At 46.0% G+C, this 23640-nt stretch overlaps 1 protein-coding gene across 8 annotated transcripts in view; it reads right to left on the reverse strand.

Annotated features, from left to right (window-relative positions):
• The window catches only part of FLI1 (Fli-1 proto-oncogene, ETS transcription factor), a 116417-nt gene that overhangs the window by 26047 nt on the left and 66730 nt on the right, over positions 1-23640 (reverse strand). For all 8 annotated transcript variants that reach the window (XM_074977143.1, XM_074977139.1, XM_074977136.1 and 5 more), the window contains 3 exons: positions 15595-15749; positions 11235-11438; positions 4306-4374 (listed from right to left, as the gene is read on the reverse strand). In XM_074977143.1, the coding sequence (XP_074833244.1) occupies positions 4306-4374; positions 11235-11438; positions 15595-15749 (428 nt within the window). The remainder of the gene's footprint in view (positions 1-4305; positions 4375-11234; positions 11439-15594; positions 15750-23640) is intronic.

A 23640-nucleotide genomic window follows, 5' to 3' on the forward strand; every position in this document is an offset into this window, starting at 1 on the left:
GGACTACCTCAACCCACATTTCCCACACCAATCTCCTTCCTTTTCAGTCATTTTATGCTTGACTTACAATGAAAGTAGGTAAAAAAGAAGTCAGAGAGAAATATGACGTTTACATGGAGGGTCTCCCTTTAACAAACGTGACCAGATCCCTGCTCTCCTACTTTTATTTTTAGCAACAGCACCTGGCCTCAGGCAGAGAGAGCACAGCCTTGGGTGGATGGGGGTGTTTAATGGGAATAGTGAGCAGGAGGTGCTTGTGTGTTTTCTTATTCAAATGGGACTTAGCCAAGCTTTTATTTTTTTTTTTAAGTAGATGACTATTAGAGTAGAGAGTGGGAGAAAGGCACAATTGGCTTTGTTTCTGCAATGCGCCATGCTTTATCATCTCCTGTGCAGACAGAAAAGAGGAAGGGCTGCCAGGGAATAGGCAGCTCAAGTGGAGGGCTATATTGGGACAAAGGCAGCACCTGTAACCAGCAGCATCAATCTGCTTCTCTCTCAAGCTGGGGATCAGGGCAGATGTTTGAGGTGAAGCACCTGGCCGTGCCTTTGGAAGGAGGCCTGTGCTGGCTCAGAGAGGGGTATCTAGTTGAACTGAGCATCCACAGACATCACACATATGTGGCTATGTCTACACGTGCCCCAAACTTCGAAATGGCCACGCAAATGGCCATTTCGAAGTTTACTAATGAAGCGCTGAAATGCATATTCAGCGCTTCATTAGCATGCGGGCAGCAGCGGCGCTTCGAAATTGACGAGCCTTGCAGCCGCGCGGCGCGTCCAGACGGGGCTCCTTTTCGAAAGGGCCCCGCCTACTTCGAAGTCCCCTTATTCCCATGAGCTCATAGCTGCGTCTACACGTGCACGCTACTTCGAAGTAGCGGCACCAACTTCGACGTTAGGCGGCGAGACGTCGAAGTCGCTAACCTCATGAGGAGATAGGAATAGCGCCCTACTTCGACGTTCAACGTCGAAGTAGGGACCGTGTAGACGATCCGCGTCCCGCAACGTCGAAATTGCTGGGTCCTCCATGGCGGCCATCAGCTGGGGGGTTGAGAGATGCTCTCTCTCCAGCCCCTGCGGGGCTCTATGGTCACCGTGGGCAGGAGCCCTTAGCCCAGGGCTTCTGGCTGCTTCTGTGGCAGCTGGGGATCTATGCTGCAGGCACAGGGTCTGCAACCAGTTGTCAGCTCTGTGTATTTTGTGTTGTTTAGTGCAACTGTGTCTGGGAGGGGCCCTTTAAGGGAGCGGCTGGCTGTTGAGTCCGCCCTGTGACCCTGTCTGCAGCTGTGCCTGGCATCCCTATTTCGATGTGTGCTACTTTGACGTGTAGACGTTCCCTCGCTGCGCCTATTTCGATGTTGGGCTGAGCAACGTCGAAGTTGAACATCGACGTTGCCGGCCCTGGAGGACGTGTAGACGTTATTCATCGAAATAGACTATTTCGATGTCTCAACATCGAAATAAGCTATTTCGATGTTGGCTGCACGTGTAGACGTAGCCCATGGGAATAAGGGGACCTCGAAGAAGGTGGCGTCCTTTCGAAAAGGAGCCCCGTCTGGACTCGCCGCACGGCTGCAAGGCTCGTCAATTTCGAAGCGCCGCTGCCGCCCGCATGCTAATGAAGCGCTGAATATGCATTTCAGCGCTTCATTAGTAAACTTCGAAATGGCCATTTGCATGGCCATTTCGAAGTTTGGGGCACGTGTAGACACAGAATAGCCACTCTTTCGGTTTGTCATTTCGGGCTACATCTGCCTGACGAGCGAGGGGTGTGATTCCTCTGCTTATGTACATGTGCTGGCCCTCAGCAAGGCTGTGCGAGTATAAACAGCTGTTTCACTGTGCTAGGATGCTCAGAGGCATGACTGAGTCGTGCTGGCTATAAAACCATCTGGAACAGGTCCATTTGTATGCTGCATGGCTCAGCTGTACCTCTCTGACCATGGCTACAATCACTGTGAGAGCAATGTGAGCACAAGTTTGGGAATCATAGCCTCAGTCTGTACTATAGCCAGAGCCTAGCTTTATTCTGACCTTACAGTGAACAGGGTGTTCGGTTCTCTGACTCACGGCTTAAACAAAATACATTTGCCCTCCTCATACTGTCTTCTGAACAGAAGATGCAATGAAGTTGTTCTACCCTGTGAATTATGCACGTTTATTCAGCAAGCACGGAGAGTGCAGTCTAGTGGTCAGGGAAGAGGACTGGGAGCCACGACACCCTTATTAGTGCTTACAGTAGGAGAAAAGTAGACAGGACTCCTGGGTTCTATTTCTCGGCCATGGAAGGATGTGTCACCAAGACTACGACAGAGAGCTAGGACTCCTGGGTTCTGCTTCCAGGTCAGCCCACTGTGAGGCGTCGAAGCAAGTCATTTGATCCCTCCTTGCCTGGGTTTTCCCCCCTAGATGGGGTGATTAACATGCATTCTTATATATGGATTGCCAATAGCAGCGTTGGCAGCTCTTGTGTGTTGTGCAACATTTGTTGTTTTTATTCCAGCCCCAGTTCTTGGGGTCAAGGGAGGCAATGGGAATCCCTTAGAGCTGCAGAGAACAGCCTGAAAACATCACTGGCTGTAGCCTTAAGGCTCAAATGCTGAGCGGCAAATAAAAAAAAAAGGAAATGATTACTGTTAACTTTCATGGTTTTTAAGCCCCATCTCAGGATTTTTGAATGCTGAGGGTGTTAACACAAAAGCGTGCAGCTTGGGCTAGTGGCAGGAGCAGACAATAAGCCAGTGGCAATTCACCAGGGTTAGCCCCTGGTGGGCTACTCGTGATTTATTTACCTGCATGTCCATAGGTGTGGCTGCTTACAGCACCCATTGGCCAGAGATTGCTACTCCCAACCAATAGGAGCTGTGGAAAGTGGCACCGACCTGGACACCACTTCCCACAATGTCCATTGGCCAGGCATGGTGATCAATGGCCAACAGGAGCTGCAAGCAGCTGTATCTGAGGACATACAGGTAAATAAACCACGGGCAGCACACGGGGGGCTAATCCTGGCAAGCCACATCCAGCCCATGGGTTGGTTATTGTTTGATCTAATGGCAGGGGAACAAGAGAGAGGAGAGGGATCACCAATAGCCAGGCCGTTTGACTGGACTATAGAGGAAACCCTGTGTTTGCTTCCATCTCCTACTATGACCAGGGCCAAATCCATTAACTTGAGCTTTCCCCCTGTACTATGGAAAGAACAACACTGCCCTACCTCACAGGGGGCCTCAAGCTATAAATACGTGGAAGATGGAGAGATGCACGGACACCCCAGTAATGGAGGACAGATAAGTACTCTGTACAGAAGGGCACATAGCAGCCCTGGATTCTAATCTGTCTCGTCCATGTGAGCTTGGACTTTACCCCAATTCCCTTTCACTTGTGTGTTTTGATAAGAATGTGGGAGCTATATGAAAGATTGTGAGCTGGAGCGTGGATGCCATACCTCTCCAGAATGGATTTACAGAAAATTGTGAATCTTACTCTAAACCACTGCAGAATAGAGACCAGAAATGCACAAAGTCCCGGCAGTGCTGTGGGGAAAGTAGGTGGTAATTTCCACCTCCAGTGATAGCAATCCCAGCACCAGATCCAGGACCAGAACTGCAAATGCAGCTGCCTACTGCTGCAGGTGTCCCATAGGTCTACACCAGGGGTCAGAACCTTTCCGAGGAGAAGTGCTGAAATTTGACCTTTTGTTTCCTATGTACAGTCCAAGTGCTGGTGATACTTTTTAAAGGCACTAATAGTCCTACTTACAACTGCTTTGTTAATATATAAATAAAGTGCAGAGCTTTACCAGTTAGGTGGTGGTTGGTACCTGGTCTTTTGTTAATCCACAGGCAGCATGGCTTTGAGCAAGCTCCTGGCTGCACAGAGGAGTTGTGGCAGGCTGAGGTCCCACCTTGCATGCCAATGAATTTTGGCTCACATTCTGCTCTTGGCACCTGTGCCAGGGGTTGCTGTTCCCCAGTCTACATGGTCAATGAACTAGCAGCAACCTCCCCTGTGGGTTTAACTTGCAGCCACAAGGGGAGAGGGTTCATTCTGGGACATAGGTGGGTCATGAGTGTCTGAACTTTTCAACTGCAAGAAGACAAACTCTGGTGCAGAAGTCTAGACCCAGAGTCTCTCAGTCCATATGCAGGTAAATGCATATAATCAGCCAGTTTATTTAGATCCTCTCTATGGTGAGCTGGATTTAGGGTTTAAAAGTGAGAGGGGGCAGAGGCAGTGAGCTGGAGAAAGAGGAAGGGAAACAGAAAAGAAAAGGGAGTGGAGAGGAAGAAGTACACTGACCTTCTTTGGCTGGAAGCCGTGAGGAGGGCTCTGTGTGGGTTGGAGTGTTGTAGACCAGCAATGAGCTACCTGGAAAGAAAACAAATGGGATTATAGTGATACAACTTCAGTGCATTTTAAGGAGAGCAGAGGCAAGGGCGGTAGGGTGGGTGAAGCTATCGTTTGCAAGCTCCCATTCTCATTTGCAGTGTCTTTTTGGTATACAGCCCTGCCCCCTCTGCCTTGGCCCCATCTCCTCCCCACTGTCTCCTGTCTCTGCTCTTCTCCTCTCTGCTCACCCCTTCCAGCCAAAGCCCTGAACCCAAATGTAGCATATGACATTTGAAAAAAAGCCCCACTCTTCTAAAATTTCTTTCCGAAGAAAACAGAGCATGTATTCCACTGCATGACAGTTTGTGAAGGCTGGACATGCCAAAATTACCTAATTAAAAGCACCACATTGGGAATAAAAAATGTCAGTCGCCTTTTTTTTGATTGATCCTGAAGTTTGTCAGAGATTTATTTGCAATCACTGTGTAGTAAGGGCAAGTCAGTTTTCCTGCTGAATATAACATTAAGTATTGTGGAATACATGATGCAGTTCTTCTCTATTTTACATTTTCTTAATCAGGAAAAATTTTTAGTGTAGGCTTAAGGCTTCATAAAGTCATTGTTGTAGATTACGACACATTTAAGGCACTGGAACAAAGATATTATTTTCAATTAAGCAGTCAAGAGTGGTTTAGTTACAAAGTTTGTTGCTTTTAGAAAAAAGGAACACTTGTTTATGTTGTGTGATCTGCATAACAGTAGACATATTTATGAAATTTCACCATTTGTTTATGTTAAAATATGCTTCCAAAGATTTTAGGAATAACTAAGTAACACCAGGTATTTAGGAGTTGCTGCTATTGGACCTGGCTGGCACTAGTGAGTCATAGTAATGGTGGAAAACTGAATGGACCAATTGGTAATCTTACTAAGGGGTCAGGGTTTCAGTCCCCTCCATTGCAGCTAAAGGTTCAGCCATGTCTTGATTTTATCCAGACCGTTCCACCCCTTTCCTTGCTTTGCACTTTTTTCGGCACTGGTTGGACTGGGATCTCAAAGTATTTCTCACATATTAGGCAGCTAACCCTCACAGTGCCACGCTGCAGGGAAGTGATATTCTAGGCATTCGGGGAATGGCAAAACAGAGGCTCACAGAGATAAAGTGATCTGCCCAGGGTCACAGGCCAAGTCTGTGTCAGGTGGTGTCCTGTATGCCATACCTTGTCCTGCTTTTGTCTCCCACTTCCTTCCAGCAGAAACATGAAAACACAGCCCCCATACTGATGTCCCTGGAATATCACTTTGGCTGACAGTGGGGGAGGCAGTGTTGCTTAGTAGTGAGCACATTGGACCTGCTGAGTCCTGAGATCCTGGGACTATGCCCTGCCAAGCCTAGAAGTGCCAGAACTCAACCCCAGCAAGACCGGGGACAACTTAAGCACTTGAAGACAGGTGTGTAATGTGCATCTCATGGTTGTCTTTTCCAGGTATTGTGCTTTTCAGTGTGACTCACTGAAGGAGGCCATGGTGACCTTCTGTGTCCCCTTGGTTCAGAAAACCTCAGCCTACATCTTTAGAACGTGCTTCACCTGGATGGTGGCAAACACCCAGGCAGGGGTCTGAGATATATTTGCACTTGTGCAGCACTGAGTGAGGAAGACACTGAGCTCTGAAGAAGGTAGTCTACCTCCTTCCTAGCCACACTGTCCCAATCTCGCCTGCCCGTAACAACTTTATCCCTGGGTGTTTGTCATGAGTTTTGCCTTCTTGCAGGGCAGGATGTAGAGCCCAGACACTAGCAGCATGAGGGGTGCTGGCCCAGATGATCTCTGCAGTCCCGACCCCCGAAATACAAGCCAAACTCTAGACGCTGGCTTGTGCAGGGCTAAAGACAGTTTGAGGATGTGGAGAGCAATGTTCCCTGTAAGCAGCGCACTTGTGTAGCCATTCGTGAGCCATTCCATCCCAGCTGATCAGCAGAGCACCCATGTGTTTCTACTGTTGGTTCACATTTGCACATGCCTCGGTGCACAGAAAAATTTATTCTGCACATGGATGAAAAAAAAACCTGCACGGGGTGGAAAAGATTAGTGGGAACTTTGGTGGAAAGGCAGTCTTGGGGTAGCTGGGAAACACAGCTCCCTCCCTCCTGAGCAGATACATGATGCTATTGAATGAAGCCTAGCACCACCGGGAACTCCTAAAGAGCTGTGGATGGATAATTTGGCACATTGGGTCAGGTAGAGGGAAAGTGGAAATTGGCTGCTCATTACAAGGCACCTCCTATGTGGTGCCTAGACGTCTCAATAAAGGGTGCAGTGTAATATGTATGCCAATGCCGGGTCTACATTAGGCAGGTAAGTAGATTGCAGATATGCAATTCCAGCTACAACAATTGCATTGTTAGAATCAGCTTATCTACAATTGAGTTACCTGGCCATCCTCAATAAGGAAAGTTTCTCCCATCGACCTCCCTTACTCGATCTTCCATGTAATGTAGGCATGGCCCAAGGGAGATTAGACTGACGCTCCTCAGCTGCTGTTGCAAGTATGTGATTGCTTGGGCCACTTTGTTCTTATTCATAGGCGTTGGTTTGTGCCTCAAGTATTCGTTTCACAGAGCTCCGGGAGACTGGCCCCACATCCCCACCCCTCTTTCATTGGCAGGCTTCTTTTGAACTGGATCCTGACTGCCAAGCACAGCTCTGCATGTTTCAGCCACATGGGGAAGCACTGGCTATTGCAGAAGCACAGCTTCCTATGACAAACCAGGCTGCCAAAGCCTGGTCCAGCAGACTGGCAGAGCACAGGAGTTGGGTGGAGTGCGTGTGTGTGGGGAAATAGCACTGAGAAAGCTTGTACGAGTAACCTAAAAAATGAAGGTTAAACTGCTGGAAGAAAAAGAGCCTCCCTCCATTTAATGACTAAAAGTTCTCACCTTGCCCAATGGTCTGAGGTTTCTGGTGGGAATGCCACAGAAAAGGAAAGGTGGTTCCTATTTGGGGTTTAAACAAAGGAGGAAGACAGAGAGAGCAAGACAGACAGAGACCTGGCTAGAGAGAGGCAGACAGAGAGAGAAAGTGTCAGTCCCTGCAGCCCTGGCTTCATTCATACTGGTGCAAATCTCACACTGTGACAGAGCTCTGCTTTCACCCTTGTCAACTTGTACCCAAGTCAGCGGGAGTTGGGCCAATCGCTACTGTGGAAAGACATCAGAATTTGCCCCGAGACAGAGCCTTAGCCATTAAGATGGAGGATATTATAGAGGGAGTCCTCAAATGTTCCATGTGGCATTTGGGAGCTGGGTGTAAGCAGGTTTACAGCTGTGTTCTGTTAACAAGGGTAGCTGGAGAGAGCATGACACAGAGAGATTTTTAGCCACAAATCCACCCTGGCTTATGAGGCAGACAACGCTGCTGAGCTGCTGCCGCAGGAACGGTCTGGTTTGGACGCCACTGAACTTGAAGTATTTTGCTTTCCTCCACCCATGAGTGTGTTATACTCATTCCCCCAATGATGCAATCCCCTGATTTTATGAAGGGTCTGGATGTCTCCAGATCCCATGGAAGGATCAGGGTTCTACTGTATCTGGAGCCAGAGTTTTGTACGGTCTCAATATCAGCATCAAACCCACAAACCACTCCTCCACCCTACTCCTAAAAACAGTCTTGATTTTTTTCACAGCCTCTCCTTTTGCAGACACCACATGACCTGCCTCCAGTGACTGCAGAAGGAAAGGATGGGAGGTGACTGCTCAGTCTTCTTTTGAAGTTCATCCCAAACACAGCACAAAAACATCCAAATCTTGCTTCCCACAGATGGCTGACTGAGTACAGAGGCTTCACCACGCAGACTGTGTTTGAGAAAGATACCGGTGCAGTGGTCAGTCCAGACCAGAGACTGAAGGGAACAGAATGGGGAGTGAGAAAGAGTTGGGGATGGTGATAGGTTTGGTCTAATCTTTATCTTTCCAGACAAGAAACTGCCAGGAAAGCTTAATGAAAGAGTATCGTGACTGAGGAATGGATGGTGTATGTGCTGGGAAAAGCAGTAAAAGTTTGGGTTGGCTCAGACAGAGGAGTCAGTTCTGATAAAGTAAAGAGAGATGGGCCTATGCTGCAAAGCTGGGATCTGAGCCTGTTAGTTGCTAGAGCTCCAGAAGTGTTTAAGGGTTTAGGTCAGTCCATCAGAGTCTCCAAACCTTCCCCAGTTTTGGGGGTGTTGGGATCTGGGTTTAGTTCAGGCCAATTTGTCATAAAGCTTGATTGGACCTTCACCCCAGGCCCAAATGGGGCCTTAATTGAAGTCCGACAAATGTTACCTCTTTATTTCTCCTGCTATTTTTTGCTCTCCTTGGTGCTTTCTGGTTCAGTCCAGGACTAGGAACAGCAGTGCCAGCATACCCCTGTTCATGGAGTATACATAAGGTTGCCAGGATCAGGAACCAATGGAAACCATGCCAAGAAGCTTATGACAAAGGGCTCAGCCCATTTCTCCCAAAGTGGTTCAGAGATTTCAGATTAGCTTTGACTGAAGAGAGCAGCTACACCTTGGGATGCCCAGTCACTACAAACCAACTTCAAATCCTCTGAGGAGGAACACTGTAGATGAGGCAGATTGGACTGAACTCATCTATTTGACTTGGTTTAGCAGTGGCTTGCTTCTGCTGAGGTCAATAGATAAGTCTGTAGAGAGGCAGGATGGTCCAATGGCGAGGGCGCAACCTACACCTGGGTTCAATTTACTGCCTCACCACATACCTCCTGTGTGATCTTGGGCAAGTCACTTGGTCTCTCTGTGCCTCATTGTCCTAGCAGTAAAATGGGGATAATAAAACTTACCTGCCTCACAAGTGTGCTCTGAGGAAACATACAATAAAGACTGCAAAGGGTCAGATACTACAGTGATAGGAGCCATGTAAATGTGATAGACAGAACATCCCCTTCACCCACAAATAAGGCATAATAGATTTTAGCCTATAAACTTCAAACTCCTCAGAAGTCCCCTGTACTTTGTTGCCATCATGTGTCCTCTGCCTCCTTCTCTCCCCCACTAATGTAGTCAGACATCTTCAAAACAAACAATGACTCCAGAGGAAAATAAAGACCATCTCCCCACGGCACTGAGCTCAGGGGTTCGTCACCAAACATCCGCTGGAAATCAGTCTGGAAAAGCAATAATCTCCCTTCGAAGGCCTTGCTCCACCAGGGCGTCACCCGGCAATCCAGAAACCAGACTGTCATTGGGCAGACGGAGGACCGGCTGTGTGGAAAGGAATTCTCTTTCCTGACCTATGCTCCAACGGGAGCTTGCTTTAAAGTCGTCGTTTGCATGACTTTGCCAGAGTAGCCCCACTACGGCCAAAGAATGGATCTGAACAGGGTAAAAGGCATATTTGTTAAAGCGAGAGATGGGCTGGAGTTTGGGAGTTCTGCTCTCATTTACGCCTGTGGAAACCTGAAGTAACTAACACTCTGGATCCAACAGAGTCACTCAGGTTTGCACTGGCTTAACTGGGACGAGCACATCGAGACTATTCTGCTGTGACATTATATTTCTATGATCGTTACTCATTTGTATAATGGGAGCACCTAAAAGACTACAGCTGAGATCATGGCCACATTGTGGCAGAACCTGTAAAAGCACATAATGAGGGTACGTCTAGACTACAGGAAAATCAACCCAGCCAGGATCAATCTTTTGGAGTTTGATTCTGCACTCCTGGTAGGGACATGCAAGCTATCAGGGGCTGACAGTCTACTCCATACTCTTGATGTCACCAGGAGTAAAGGAGACCAATGGGAGAGTTTCAACCATCTCCCTCCCTCTGTGAAGATGGCCCGGTAAATCAATTGAGGAAAAGTCAATTCTACCTATGCAATTGCTGTAGCTAGAACTGAGCATCTGCAATTGACTTACTTGTCTAGTGTAGACCAAGCCTGAGAGGCACTCACTATCCCAGAGTGACTGCAATTTAAATAAACAAGACAGACCAAAGGTGGCAGAAAGGTCTTATCTCCATTTCACAGTTGGGGAAACTGAGGCCCAAAGCAATGGCATGCTTCGCCTGATGCTAAATGGGACACGTAGTGGTAGAGGCAGGAATTGAATCCATCTCTCCAGACCAGAGCTGCAATGATAAACCTACCCTTCCTCTAACAAGCATTACTCTAGTGTAGGAAGGTCTTCACCATTTCCCATGTGCAACTCTTCCACAGCCGAGCTGGGTCCAAACTCACACTTCCCATTTTGTAGGAATGTATGACATTGCAACATTCAGGCTTGTCCTGAACCAGAATCATAGAATCATAGAACAACAGAGCTGGAAGAGACCTAAAAAAGCCATCAAGTCCAGGCCCCTGCCCTAGGCAGGACCAAACCCATCAGATCAGCCCAGCCAGGACTTTGTTAAGGCGAGACTTAAACACCTCCAGGGATGGAGACTCCACTACTTCCCTGGGTAGACCATTCCAGTGCTTCACCACCCTCCTAGTGAAAAAGTTTTTCCTAATGTTCAACCTGGACCTTCCCAACCGCAACTTGAGACCATTGTTCTGTGTTCTGCCATCCGTGACCACTGTGAACAGCCTCTTTTCAGCCTCTTTGCAGCCTCCCTTCAGTAAGTTGAAGGCTGTTATCAAGACACCCCTCAGTCTTCTCTTCTGCAGACTAAACAGTCCCAATTCCCTCAACCTTTCTTCATAGGTCATATGCTCCAGTCCCCTAATTATTTTGGTCGCCCTCCGCTGGACCATCTCCCGTGTATCCCCATCCTTCCTATAATTGGGGGCCCAGAACTGGACACAGTACTCCAGATGCAGCCTCACCAAAGCTGAATAAAGAGGAATAATCACTTCTCTGGATCTACTGGAATGAAAACAACTCAGAGAGGGACTTACTTTCCCTGAGGTAACTGAGGTGAGACAACAGAACTTCCGTATTGTAGAGGGAGGTGGCTCGAAGGAAATCTTCCTTGTTCATTTTGCAGAGTTCCTTGCCATCCATGTTCTGGAAGAGGGATGTGTCAATCTCCATTAATCCATATTCCTTTATGGCCCACTCCAGCCACTGGCGCACGTGTTCCTGTGTCCACAAGGTGGGATCTAGCAGAAGAGAGATGGTAAATACCATGCCCAAAGGGAGCGGCCTGTTAAAGGAGTGTCAGGCTATCAGTCAGACAACCCATTAATCATATTAGTGATAGAACACATTTCATCTATACATCTCAACAGTGGGAAGTATAAATAACTCTGGTTTACACCTGGGGAAACTAAGGCACAGAGCAGCCAGGGGCTCACCTTTAGTGAGATAATGAAGCAATAGCAGAGCCAAGAATAGCACATCACCTGGGTTGCACTCTGAGGCACTATCTCCTGGCCCAGTTTTGCAGTGGCTGATTTATGACTTTCAAAGCTCATCCCTTTGAAGAGATGTACTTGTCACACCTTCACATCCCTATATGGTCGACAGCTAGCTACGTGATGCATATGGAAGTCGCCCAGCCTGTCTGAAGTGCCTTGCAAACTTCTAACAGATGGCCTTTTAAACTTTGAGAAGGGTGGTTATTATGGTCAGCAAGGGGAATCTGAAAAATTCTTGCCAAAACAGCTTTGTTCACCACATACCTCTGAGTCATGTTTACTGACTCAGCCGACAAACACAAGTTAACCCCATCAGCTTTGCAAAACCAGCATACTTATTGAAAGGTGAGCTGGATTCTTTACCATCTCGTGCCTCACTGCTAATTGCCAGCTGAAGTCAAGTTGCAGAACTGCTATTAATGGCAATGATGCAAGAGGTAAATGGAATCCAACTTGGAGCTGTTTGCACCCATGTTGAGAGTTTGCTGCCCTGGAAGTTACAAAACCATCCCATGAGTTTTAAGGTTGGATGAGAAAGTCCCAGAGAGAATTAAATATGCTGGTTCTTTGTACCATTTTTACAGAATCATTTTCAGAGCACTATCGGCACTGTCAGATGCTGCCAGTGCTCTTTCTCTCATGTTCCCTTTTATCTGAAAAGTTGACCCACAAATTAAGTTCTTTTGCAAAATTACTCTTATTTGAAGAGAACTATTTGTGCCCAGATTCTAGGTCCTAGCACTCTGGAACTTTTGATTTGGGCCTGTCTGTTACATCTGGCACCTCTGTGAGTGAGGACCCTATTCCAAAACCTTCAAAGATCTTCAGAGGAGTTAGTCTATAGACTAGAACTCAGATGGCAATTTCTGCTTTTGATGGGATGAGACATATCCAGCCTCACAGTTTTCTGCCACTTAGTCTTCTGGTCCCTTCAGCACTAGAATGTCCAGAGATATGCAGCACAAATCATGCCGAGGTGCTTAGCACACCTGGGGGGTGTAAGACTAGACTTACACCGAGGGCATCAGTGGCTGCATCTGCTGGGTTTCAGGGCTGCTTCATACCAGAGGGAAATGGCAATGGAAAATCACTCCAGAAAATACTAAACATTCATAGTGAGCATTGCTTACCTGCATTCTAAGACAACTGGCGCTCTTTAAAACTGAGTTTTAGCCATGTAATTTACTTTCCTTTTACTCTTTGCATTTTTTCTGAGTTGAGGCGATGAAAATACCCAGAGCAGCTGCATGTCTGTTTCCATCTAGTTTCTAGTCACTTAACTTTTGAGTTCAGGAGAAAGTTGGCCTTCGGTTGCAAATATTGAAAGGCGATGTTGATTTAATTAGTTTCATAAGACCCCTAAATGTAGGTTGATCTGAGAGGATCCATTAAACATTTTTCCAAATCACAGGCCTGGCCATTAGCAATGTTAGGAGAAGATTCTGGACAGTGACTTTAGGTCGTATCTCATCCCTTCCAGCCTTTCTGTCTCTATTAAAGACATCAAGCTGCAAAGCCAAACAGTGTCTGAAAAACTGCTTTCATAGCACATTATCCACAGTTTACCGTCATTGCTGTGTCAGCCATTATGTAATAGTATTTTTGCCTCTGTGCATTACAATGCGCTATAAATCTGTACTCTGGATTGTACTAAGCACTTCCAAATGCATGTCTTGGATGAGTTAGGCTGAGTCTCTTCCAAAGGGAGATCTGGGCCAATGATTATCTATCTATCTATTTATGTTATACCTGTTTGCCAAAGGCCTGCTGTTTTGCAAGGGTCCCTCAGTTTTGACTTTGGATGCCCGACAGTGACAAATCCTCACTTTCGCTTTCCCCCAAAGGAGGAGGAGACATCCAGCTACTTCTTATAATGGTTCTCAAATCTCTCCTTTCCATTTCATCGCCATTCTTAATGCCCATGTTCACCTTTATGCAATGCACAGATAGCATGGTGATGGGCTCCATAATTCTTTCTTCTCAGCTACTGCAGCCTTCTCTGCCCTCCAGTCTATGTTGAGGCTGAAAACATTGTCCATCTGTCAGTCTATAAAGTGCCACAGGACTTCTTGTTTTTGCAGATCCAGATTAACATGGCTACTCCTCTGATACATATCCTATGTTGCCATCTTGATGAGCTCATTTGCCTTTCTGAGGGTGAAATTCACCCATACAGAGGCCTAATTTGTCTCAAATGGGACCTAGGGAACAGGGGGTCCTCCCTTACTGCATTCAATTCAAGCACCTTGTCCTTATCCCAAATAGTAAACAAGTACATTGGAATTGTCAACAAATTACACTTAGTCCATGAACTGAAAGCAGAGGTAACTTTGACAAAGGCCACTAAATTGGAGAGGGTTCAGAAAAGAGCTATGAGGATGTGTAAAGGGATTGGAGAACATGCCTTACACTACAGTGATAAACTCCAGAAGCTCCATCTCTTTAGCTTAACAAAGAGAAGGTCAAGAGTTGTCTTGATCACAGCTTATCAGTATAGGTTGAACCTCAAATCCAACACCCTTGGGATCTGACCATGGTCAGACCAGAGAATTTGCTAAACCACAAGAAGCCAATATTGTTTAACAGCATTACCAACACTTCCACTGCTTACTGTGATTCTTGAAGACATCTGGGTTAAATTACAACTAAATAACAGCACAGAATACTGAGACCCAGGACTGGCGGCTGGAAACAAACTTTATGGGATCCTGAGAAACTTGGCCACAACCATGTTAAGTGGTCATCCAGCTAACCAAAATCATGCTGCATTACAGATGTTGCTGGATGAGAGAGTTCTGGATTAGAGAGGTTCAACCTGTATTTTCATGGGGAACAAACATTTAATAATGGGCTCTTCAGACTAGCGGGCAAAGGTCTAACAAGCTCCAGAAGCTGAAAACTGAAGCTAGACAAATGCAGATTAGAAACAAGATGAGATTTTTTTTTTTTTAACACTGAGGATACTTAAGTGCTGGAACAATTGACTGAAGATTGTGATGGACTGTCTGTTAACAGCCAGTTTTAAAGGAAGATTGGATTTGATTTGGTTCAAACAGGAACTAATTCAGAGAAGTCCTGTGATTTTGGTTACACAGGAGGTCAGACTAGATGAGCAGAACAGTCCCCTTTCCTCTTGGAATCTATGAACTTATAAATAGCTCATCAGCTGCATCCTTCTGAACACAGAGGAATCCTGGCCCCATTGAAATCAATTGAAATTGCCAGTGATTTTAGTGGGGTGACGACGTCATTCAGACAGTTTCTGTCACAGAGAAGAGCCTATGCAAACTACAGAGGAAAAATGCCCTCACCTTTCAAATGCAAATTCTACAGGTCCCCCATAGTCATCATTCACAAATCTTTGATCAGCTGAATGGATCTCATGAGCCCCATTACACTTGAATACAACCATGCAGCTACTTGGGAATTTTACAACAAAATATTTTCTGGTGGAAAACATGGGCATTTTCTGTTTTTCCATTTGAAAAACCGAAACAAAACTATTTCATTTTGAGTCATTTCTATAATAAAGTTCATCTGCCTAACATGCTATGCGGCTCCATGGGAGATATAGGACAGATATTTCAGGTGCCCATTCACTTCTATGAGCTGGGCAACTTTGCCAGACTGTGTTACCCATGATGTATGATGTTTCTTCTCTGACCAAACTTTGTAGTGCATCGTGGGAATCACATTTGGTTCAATGCATTCAGACAAAATCCTGGAGTTTCCCCAGAGGATGGGAAGCCTGATTTTTGCTTTGTTTTATATGTTTGTTAATACAGGGAACTCAGCAGAGAACAGATTTGCTTTCCGCAGTCCTCACCTGCCCTGTTAAATCAAAGATGAATGGTGGTGGAAAAAGATGAGAACATGAATATTATGATGCCGATAGTACCTGCTGGGACGATGACTCTCCTCTCATTGGTGGTCATGTTTGGGGGAGGGCCATTCTTTTCATCCATGTAGGTGCTGTAACTCATTGGGTTGGACTCCGTTCCAGCACCCACAAGTTTGCTGCACTTGTTAATGCTGCAGTCTACCGGTGACTCCCTGAAACAGGAAAGGAAGCAGACATCTGGTCAACATTTGTCATGGCTGATCCTTCCTCGCTGGTGAAGCAAAATGATGTGCGCGCGTGTGTGTGTGTGAGTGGTGCAGAAATAGCTGTGGAAGGGGAGCAAGCTGGAGGTCAGAAGCAGGGCGTGCATCTAGAACAGGGGTCAGCAACACACGGCACTGGTGTGAAGAGCGGCACGTGAGCCGATGTTCATCAGCATGCCAGGCTGCAGCTCAGCTCTGCCTCTCCTCCCCCACGCGTCCAGGAGCTTGCTCAAAGCCAGGCCGCCTGTGATTAACAAATAATCAGCTAAGGCTACTAACCACCACCTAAACAGTAAAGCTCTGTGTCTTAATGTATTTATGAATGAAGCTGTTGTAAGCAGGACTATTAGTGACTTTAAAAAGTACCACCGGCATCTGGATCATACATAGAGGTCAAAAGATCAAATTTCTGCACTCTGCCTTGGAAAGGTTGCCGACCCCTGGTCTAAAGGGTACATTGCACTTGTATATTGCTTGTGACATAACAATCCCAGGTAATCGACACCATAAACCTCACAGCAGGAGGGTGTTAATTACTAATCTATTAAACTGAAGGCTAAATTCAATCAGATAGCATTCTGTTCAGGGGTGCTGAGCACCCCACATCCCAGTTGACATCAATGGCAGCTGCAGATGTGTAGCACCTCTGAAAAATCAAGCTTTGAGTGCCTTGCTCAAGAACAAATAAGTCAGCGGCAAAACTAGGATTCCCAACAGTCCAGGTTTCCAGTTCCCTCACCTTTGGCCATGCTACCTCCAAATGAATGTCTTCCCCTCCTCCCGTCTCATGAATGCCTCCTTGCATTACCCCTAATGTAGACCTCCTGCATTGTTTGATATCGTGTCAGTGTCTTTAGTACAGCAGATGAGACTTGGCCATAGAAATCCCCATTGGTTTGTCTCACCCAAATGTTGTGCAGCATCATAACCTAGATGGTGAACCCGTGGGCACAAGTCTGTCTGTCATTGGTTCATTTGGTTGGGGTTTTTTCCCAGTGCATCTCTCAAGTACCGAGTACCAGGCTTTCATCTTTGGTTAATAACTGTGAGCAACATGGAACTTTAAATAGTAAGAAATACAGCAATCCCTACCCTTTTCTTCATTAAAGGGTACACAAGGTCCACACTGGAAACACAGAGCTACAGAATGCTCCTGGGAAGATAACAAAAATGTGATCATGATAATTTAGGTCATATTCTACTGCCTGGGGATTCAGGTCTCATCTTGCTAGAATCTGTCCATGTGACCCACTGGTGAATGTGTGCAGCAGGTCCCCTTCTGCAGAAGACAGAAGATAGCTGTCCATTGCAGCCACTAAGAAGCCTGGACAGCTGCAGGAGCTCATGCTGTGGAGATCCCTCTGTTTAATTCTTAGTGTGTCAGGGAGGGCAGCCGGCCTGCACCTGCAGTAAGAGGCAATCCCTGGCTGAAGAACTCGCAATGTAAATAGAGAAGAGGGAATTGCCATCATTTTACAGATGGGGAATAGAGGCATTGTCAGTGTGGTGCTCAGTGTTGCAGGACCTAATTAAGTTAGTGGCTTATGTCTCATTTTCCATAGGAATTTAGCCCAAATCCCATTTACAGTCAATGACTTTTAGGGTCAGAAGTTCCTAAATCACTATTGAAAATGAGACTGAAGTGCCTAAATCAGTGAGGCACTGAAATACTGAGCACAACAATGTTTAAATACCGTTCAAAATCTGGGTCTCAGAGTGTGGTTGAAGCAAGGGTTGAGCCCAGATCCCCATCCAGTGCCTCAGCCACATGACCACCCTTCCTCTTTACCAGTAGCACAGAGAAACATGCAAAGCTAGGAGGAAGCTCTGAATAGTGGGGTAAAGAACATGTGCTCAAGTCTGCAGGGTTTTCCAGTCTAGAACAGTAAATGAGTTTGTTTCTGAATCTAAAGGAAGGTGGAGGGGTTACTGAAGTTTAGTGATTGTGACTGGGAGATAAATACTCCACTGAGAGATTCTGAGGCAGATGGTAATTTTTTCCTCATGTCTTGCTGAGGGAATGTGGCTTGAAAATGGAAATAAGATGTATAACTTACATATGTTTGAATTTAAGATGTTACTATTTCGCCTACTGTTTTTCCGGGCAGAGAACCAAAATCCACCTTCTGAGAGGCAAACTGCTGAAGGTTTTAATGTCCCAAGGCAGTGAGAGCAAGCTCTGAGCCACTGCTGGATCATCAGGCTCGTCAGAGTGTCTGAGCATTTCCCACTCACTGCAGAAATGTTCGGTGTCAGGTGTTAAATGCTGCATGTTCTGGGAACAAGAACAGCCTCCAGCTGCAGGAAGCCCTGAGGTTTCCTCTGAGGCACAGCCTGCTTGGAGGAGACATGGGGAAATAGCAACAGCATCCATGCTACAGCATTCCTGCTCAATCCTGCTCAGTGCTGATGGTCTAGGGGGTGGCACCAGGCACTGTCAACTCTTATTGGCTTCAGTGGGTATTGAGGGGGTTCCACACCCTTTAGCAATTAGACCTTTCAACAGGGACTTTGGTGCCCCATTTGATGAGCCTGATCCAAACTTCAGATCCTCCCAGTTTGACGAAGATTCAAATTCAGGTGACATCTTGGCTCTATTACAATCAATGGTAAACTCTCACTGACTTGAGCGGAGTCGGGATTTCACCTCTGGGATCTGTCACAGTGCTATCTGACTGGCTAGGCTCCCTGTAAGGGACTGACCCACACCCGCTGTTCTCAACTTCATTTCCCTTGGAAAACGTTCCTCTGACTCAAGGTTTTCTGTATAATACAATAGAATAATAACATATGCGTATGTGTGGTCATATGTATCTCTCCTGGATTTGCTCCTGGGAGTATCTCGCATCATCCAGTCTACATTAGATATAAACCAGCAGTGTTGACAGCTGCCACGAGGCAAGATAGGAGTCAGGCCCAGCTCTGCGCCTGGAAGAGGTGGAGCCAAGAGCAGAAGGGGCAGGCCAAGTGGAAGGGGCAGAGCCAAGGGCAGTCAGCCCTAGCTCCACCTGGACCACAGCACTGCCCCTCCCACTCCCTTATATCCGCTGGCTGCTGGAGCAACACTGCCATGGCATTTCAAAGGGGCTCAGAGGCTCTGACTGCTGCTGTTACTAAAGCAGCAGTGTAGTGGTTGGAGCTCCAGGCCCCTTTGAAAGGCAGGGCCAAGGGGCGATTGCTTCTTTTACCCCCCAACCCCATCAGCAGGCCTGATATAAACACACAAGTAACACATATAAACACAACCAGAGTAAACCAACACTGCTACTCATGCTAAAAGCTCTTTAGAGAGGAGAGGGTTTCTTTATTCTCTCTCAAGGTACCAGGCACACCTATCGTGCTGTAAGTCAGAGTATGATGAATAATGATGGCAACGGTGTAGGGTGTGTTTTCATTAAGATTTTGTACCTTGTGAGCATAGATCTCTTTCCCTATCCAAAAGCCCAGCACAGAAAGGGGCATTGCTGGTAGAAGTTACGGGATTACTCAAGTTGGTATCTGGCAGGAAGATGTAAATGACCTGCCTCTTGAGAAACATACCATGAATTCTGTAATGATCACAAGTGGGCAAGATCTTACTTTCATGACCACTCACTGCACAGCAGCCCCTAACACCCACCTGGACATTAGCTCAGCGACTGACTCCACACTCTCCAACAGATTGCATTTGCACACCTCCCTGTATTGTCCCAGCCAAGCCTTCTCCACAACTGGGTATCCTAGCAGGTGGTGGTGTAGCTGTAGGCTACACGAAGAGGAATGAAGTAGAATAACTACAGTGTAGAGGAGCCATTCATAGTGAATCGTTTATTCTCTAATCACAGCCCCAACCCTTTGTTCATTAATTGCCCATCAGCAGTCTTAGATTTCTAGACTAGTTTACGTGAGTCTATTTCAGACACTGGATTTCTCCTCTGAGGCCTGGGCTTCAAAGTTACAATGAGCTATGCAATCCAGAATGAACTTTCTTGGTCACAGCCTGAGCAGGTTCAGGTCAGCATAGAGCTGCTGAGTTCAGTGGATTTAGGCCCATTTGTTTGAGCTTTCTCTAGGCACTCACTCTGGGAGGCAGGAGCCCAAGGGGCACATGGCTGTGCAGATCCCAAACACGACAGCACACCTAATAAATTATTTTGTTACTCTTTAAAGTGCTACTTGACTGCTTTTTTGTCTTTCCTTCCAACAACAACATGCGATTTCTGCACCTTCCAGGCAGATACCGAGAGCTCAATGTTTGGGGAGGGTTGGCCTGGGCTGGCCAAGGCTGACAAGCCATTAGCCTGGCATTGATGAAAAACTACTCCGTGCAACCTCATTCAGAGCTTCAGACATGGGGAAACAAAGCAAGCCTGTATCAGGGCTTCTGTCTGGGAATCACCACTAGCTTAAGTTTGAATCAGAAACGTAAGGGACTCCAGTGATTTCACAAACTCGGCCATGACTGGCAGGAGATTTCAACTTTTTCTCTTGACCTTTCCTCTCTCTTCTTTTCTCCTTTCCTTCCTTCTCTTCTGCTCCCACCTCGCTATTCTTTTTTCTTTTCTCTCGTTTCTCAGCTATTCATCTTTCCTTCTCCTTCCCCTCTTGTGGTGGCCCAGAGTACTGGGAGTGCCTTAAATTAATGTGCTGACTCGGTATTAATGTGACAAATGCCTTTGCACTGGATGGGCATCTAAAGATCACTTTGGATCATGGGAACCCTGTTCTGTTCCTTCCTTCTGAAGCACCTGGTATTGGCCACTATCAGCAGAGGATCCTGGACTAGATGGACCTTTGGTTCTATGTTCTTAAACATCATTGGCTGGGTCTCTCCAAGTCCTGCCCTGACAGGCATTCAGCATCATGTAAAACCCAGGATGGAATCTTTGGGTTTGTGATCTCTTCCCGATTTGTTCAAAAGTTCTGTCTGGAGCCTGAAGGTAATCTCTGCATTAAAACTTCACGCACCTGCTCCATGTTCTCCCTTGGACTTGTACACTCCCTTTATGTTTACACAACACCTAGGCACCTGCGTCCTGATTACTGTAGAGACCAGACAAACCTAAAATCAGTAAAATATAAAGGTGTGCATGGGAAGAGCTCAAAGGACGAATGAGAAGGGACTGGAGAAAGTGGGAGAGCACAGAGGTGGACAAAGAGTGTTAGACATACAGGCATGAATGTTTACAAGCCCCTCTCCCCACCATTCTTACAGAGAAAGGGAAAGATGGGAATAGCATAAACCAATTCTCAAACACCGGCCTCTCATTTAGCTTATACTGATCCTGACAGTAGAGTCAGATGATCACATCTCATTGTAGAATCCCCAAATCTAGGACCCTCAAAGAATATTTACACTCAGAAACACTCTTGAGAGGGACAAAAGAATTATTCCCAGTCTTGGATCAGAACTGAGTCACAGAGCAATCAAATGACTTGTTAAAAAAAACAAATCACACAATGTTTATTGCACAGGTGGGAATCAACTCTTCATCTGTAAAGCCCCAGAGCCCTAAAGAAGCTATGTAAACAGGCAGCTTATACGTTTATGTCCTCATTAGAAACAAAACTGGTCTGAGCTTTAAAACTTACAGCTGGACTTAGGTTTGAATTTCCCTATAGCTGAAGAAGGAAAGTGGGGAGCAGATAGAATAATGTTCCGGTCCTGATCCCTCTTACAATAATTGGTCAAACCTATTGAGATCAGAGCCAAAGTTCCTTGTGATTTGGACCCTGTGGTACAAACTTAGGTCAATCTTGGGTTAATATGGCAGACTGAAATACGGTAAGAAGGGATTCACTTTTGGAAAATGATCTACTTTGTGCGAGAGGTGGCATAAAAGGGATAGGTGGAAAATGGGTGGTAAAAAAAGAAATGGTGTCATCTTGTTTGGTTCACTTTTTTGCACAACAATAAAGCGCAGGTTGAACCTCTCTAATCCACCCCCTCTCATCCAGCAACATCCGTAATCCGACATGATTTCAGTTAGCTGGGTGACCCCTTATCATGAGTGAAGCCAAGTTTCCTGTGGTCCCATAAAGTTTGTTTCCAGCCACCAGTCCTGGCTCTCTGTGTTCCGTGCTGTTCTTTAGCTGTAATTTACCCCTCAATGTCTTCTAAGAGCCCAGTAAACTGTGGAAGTGAAGGCAATGTGCTAGACAATATTCTGGTCCGGCAAATTCCCTCGTCCAGCATCAGTCAGGTCCTGAGGGAGCTGGGTGAGAGAGGTTCAACCTGGAGAATGAAGAAACCACATCTGCACAGTGGGGTTCCAATAATAGTGTTCAAGGGCCTTACTTACACATACCCGGCTGCTCTTCTTGAGAGTCTAATACAGACCACAGTGAAACATCCTAGATAGCTCACCTACTAGTTGAAGGGAGAGAATGGGAAACGTATAATAAATTCAGGGAGTCCTCTTGTTTTACTTAGAGACAATTTTGTGGCCATGTTTATTGTGCCATAAAATAAGCTGCCTGAATCTTAATGATGTTTTAATATTTCAGGGGATGTTTTCAAAACATCAATTTGATCACAAGCCAGGCAAAACTCATCAATGTCAGTGGGACTTACACAGCTAAATTCCTTCACACACATGCACATACCAAGCACTTGGACATATTATCCAACTTTAGTTATGTGATTAAATTGAAGATATTGTCATGAAATTCAGAACTAATGCAGTCTGAAAGGCCAAACTCTGATCTCAGTTACAGTGACGTAATCCAGGATAAATCTCTTCAGGCAGCAGAGATACGGGATTTTTGTGTGATGGCTTCTTATTTGGATTTAGACTTAGCTAAGAATTGGGACATTTTTGCTGATAGTTTTTGTGAAAAAACCTCCTCCCTTTTATCTTATTGAAATTCAAACTTTTTTGCTGAAATTTGGAGCAGCTGATTGAAAAACAGGATGCATGTTTCAGTTAAAATTTCTACAACACACTTGTCCTGTTTCCCCTCCAATGAAATTCAACATTTCAGTGAAGGCTTTTGTCAAAAAAATCCCCAATTTTGGAAATGCTAACCAGCTGTCCTTACATTCCAGCAGCATCCATAGCACTCAGATGAAGTTGGGGTCCTTTGTGCTGTACCAGTTGAACCTCTCTAATCCAGCACTCTCATCTGTCAACATCTGTAGTCTGGCATGATTTTAGTTAGCTGGCTATCCACTTATCATGGGTGTGGCCAAATTTCCGTGGTCCAATAAAGTCTGTTTCCAGCCACCAGTCCTAGCTCTCAGTGTTCTGCGCTGTTATTTAGCTGTAATTTACCCTTAAATATCTTCTAAAAGCCCAGTAAGCAGTGGGAATGGTGGGAATGTGCAAGACAATATTGACCTCCTGACGTCCAGCAAATTCTCTTGTTTGGCACTGGACAGGTCCCAAGGGTACCCTATTAGAGAGGTTCATCCTGTTCAAATACATAGGAATAAATCACTGCTTTCCTGAATTGATTACAAGCAAAACAGACCAAGGAGACAAGGTGGGGGAAAAAAAGAATGATTATCACTCCCAGTTACAGATGTGGGGCAGGATGGTGTGAAATGATGCAGAAATTTAATGGAGGGCTAGTTAAAAAGCAAGAATTCTGTTTTGGAAAAGGAAAAGTCCAGATCTCAAACTTGGTTTCATTCTGCAGCAATATGATCCTGAGACCTTTAGACTTTATTTGTTTATTTTTTTCCCACATAAAAGCATACAAGAGACCAAGCTTCAGGCTGGCTGGGCATAGGACGCTTGGGATGTGGGAGACCCAGGTCAGAATCCCAGCTCTAATGCAGGCAGAGAAAGCACATCCAGGTGCACCTGCATGTCAGTACCCTAAACACTGAGCTAATGGCTATTTGGGGTTTGGGGAT

This window comes from Carettochelys insculpta, chromosome 25, assembly GCF_033958435.1.
Source record: "Carettochelys insculpta isolate YL-2023 chromosome 25, ASM3395843v1, whole genome shotgun sequence".
Lineage (NCBI taxonomy): Eukaryota > Metazoa > Chordata > Testudines > Carettochelyidae > Carettochelys > Carettochelys insculpta.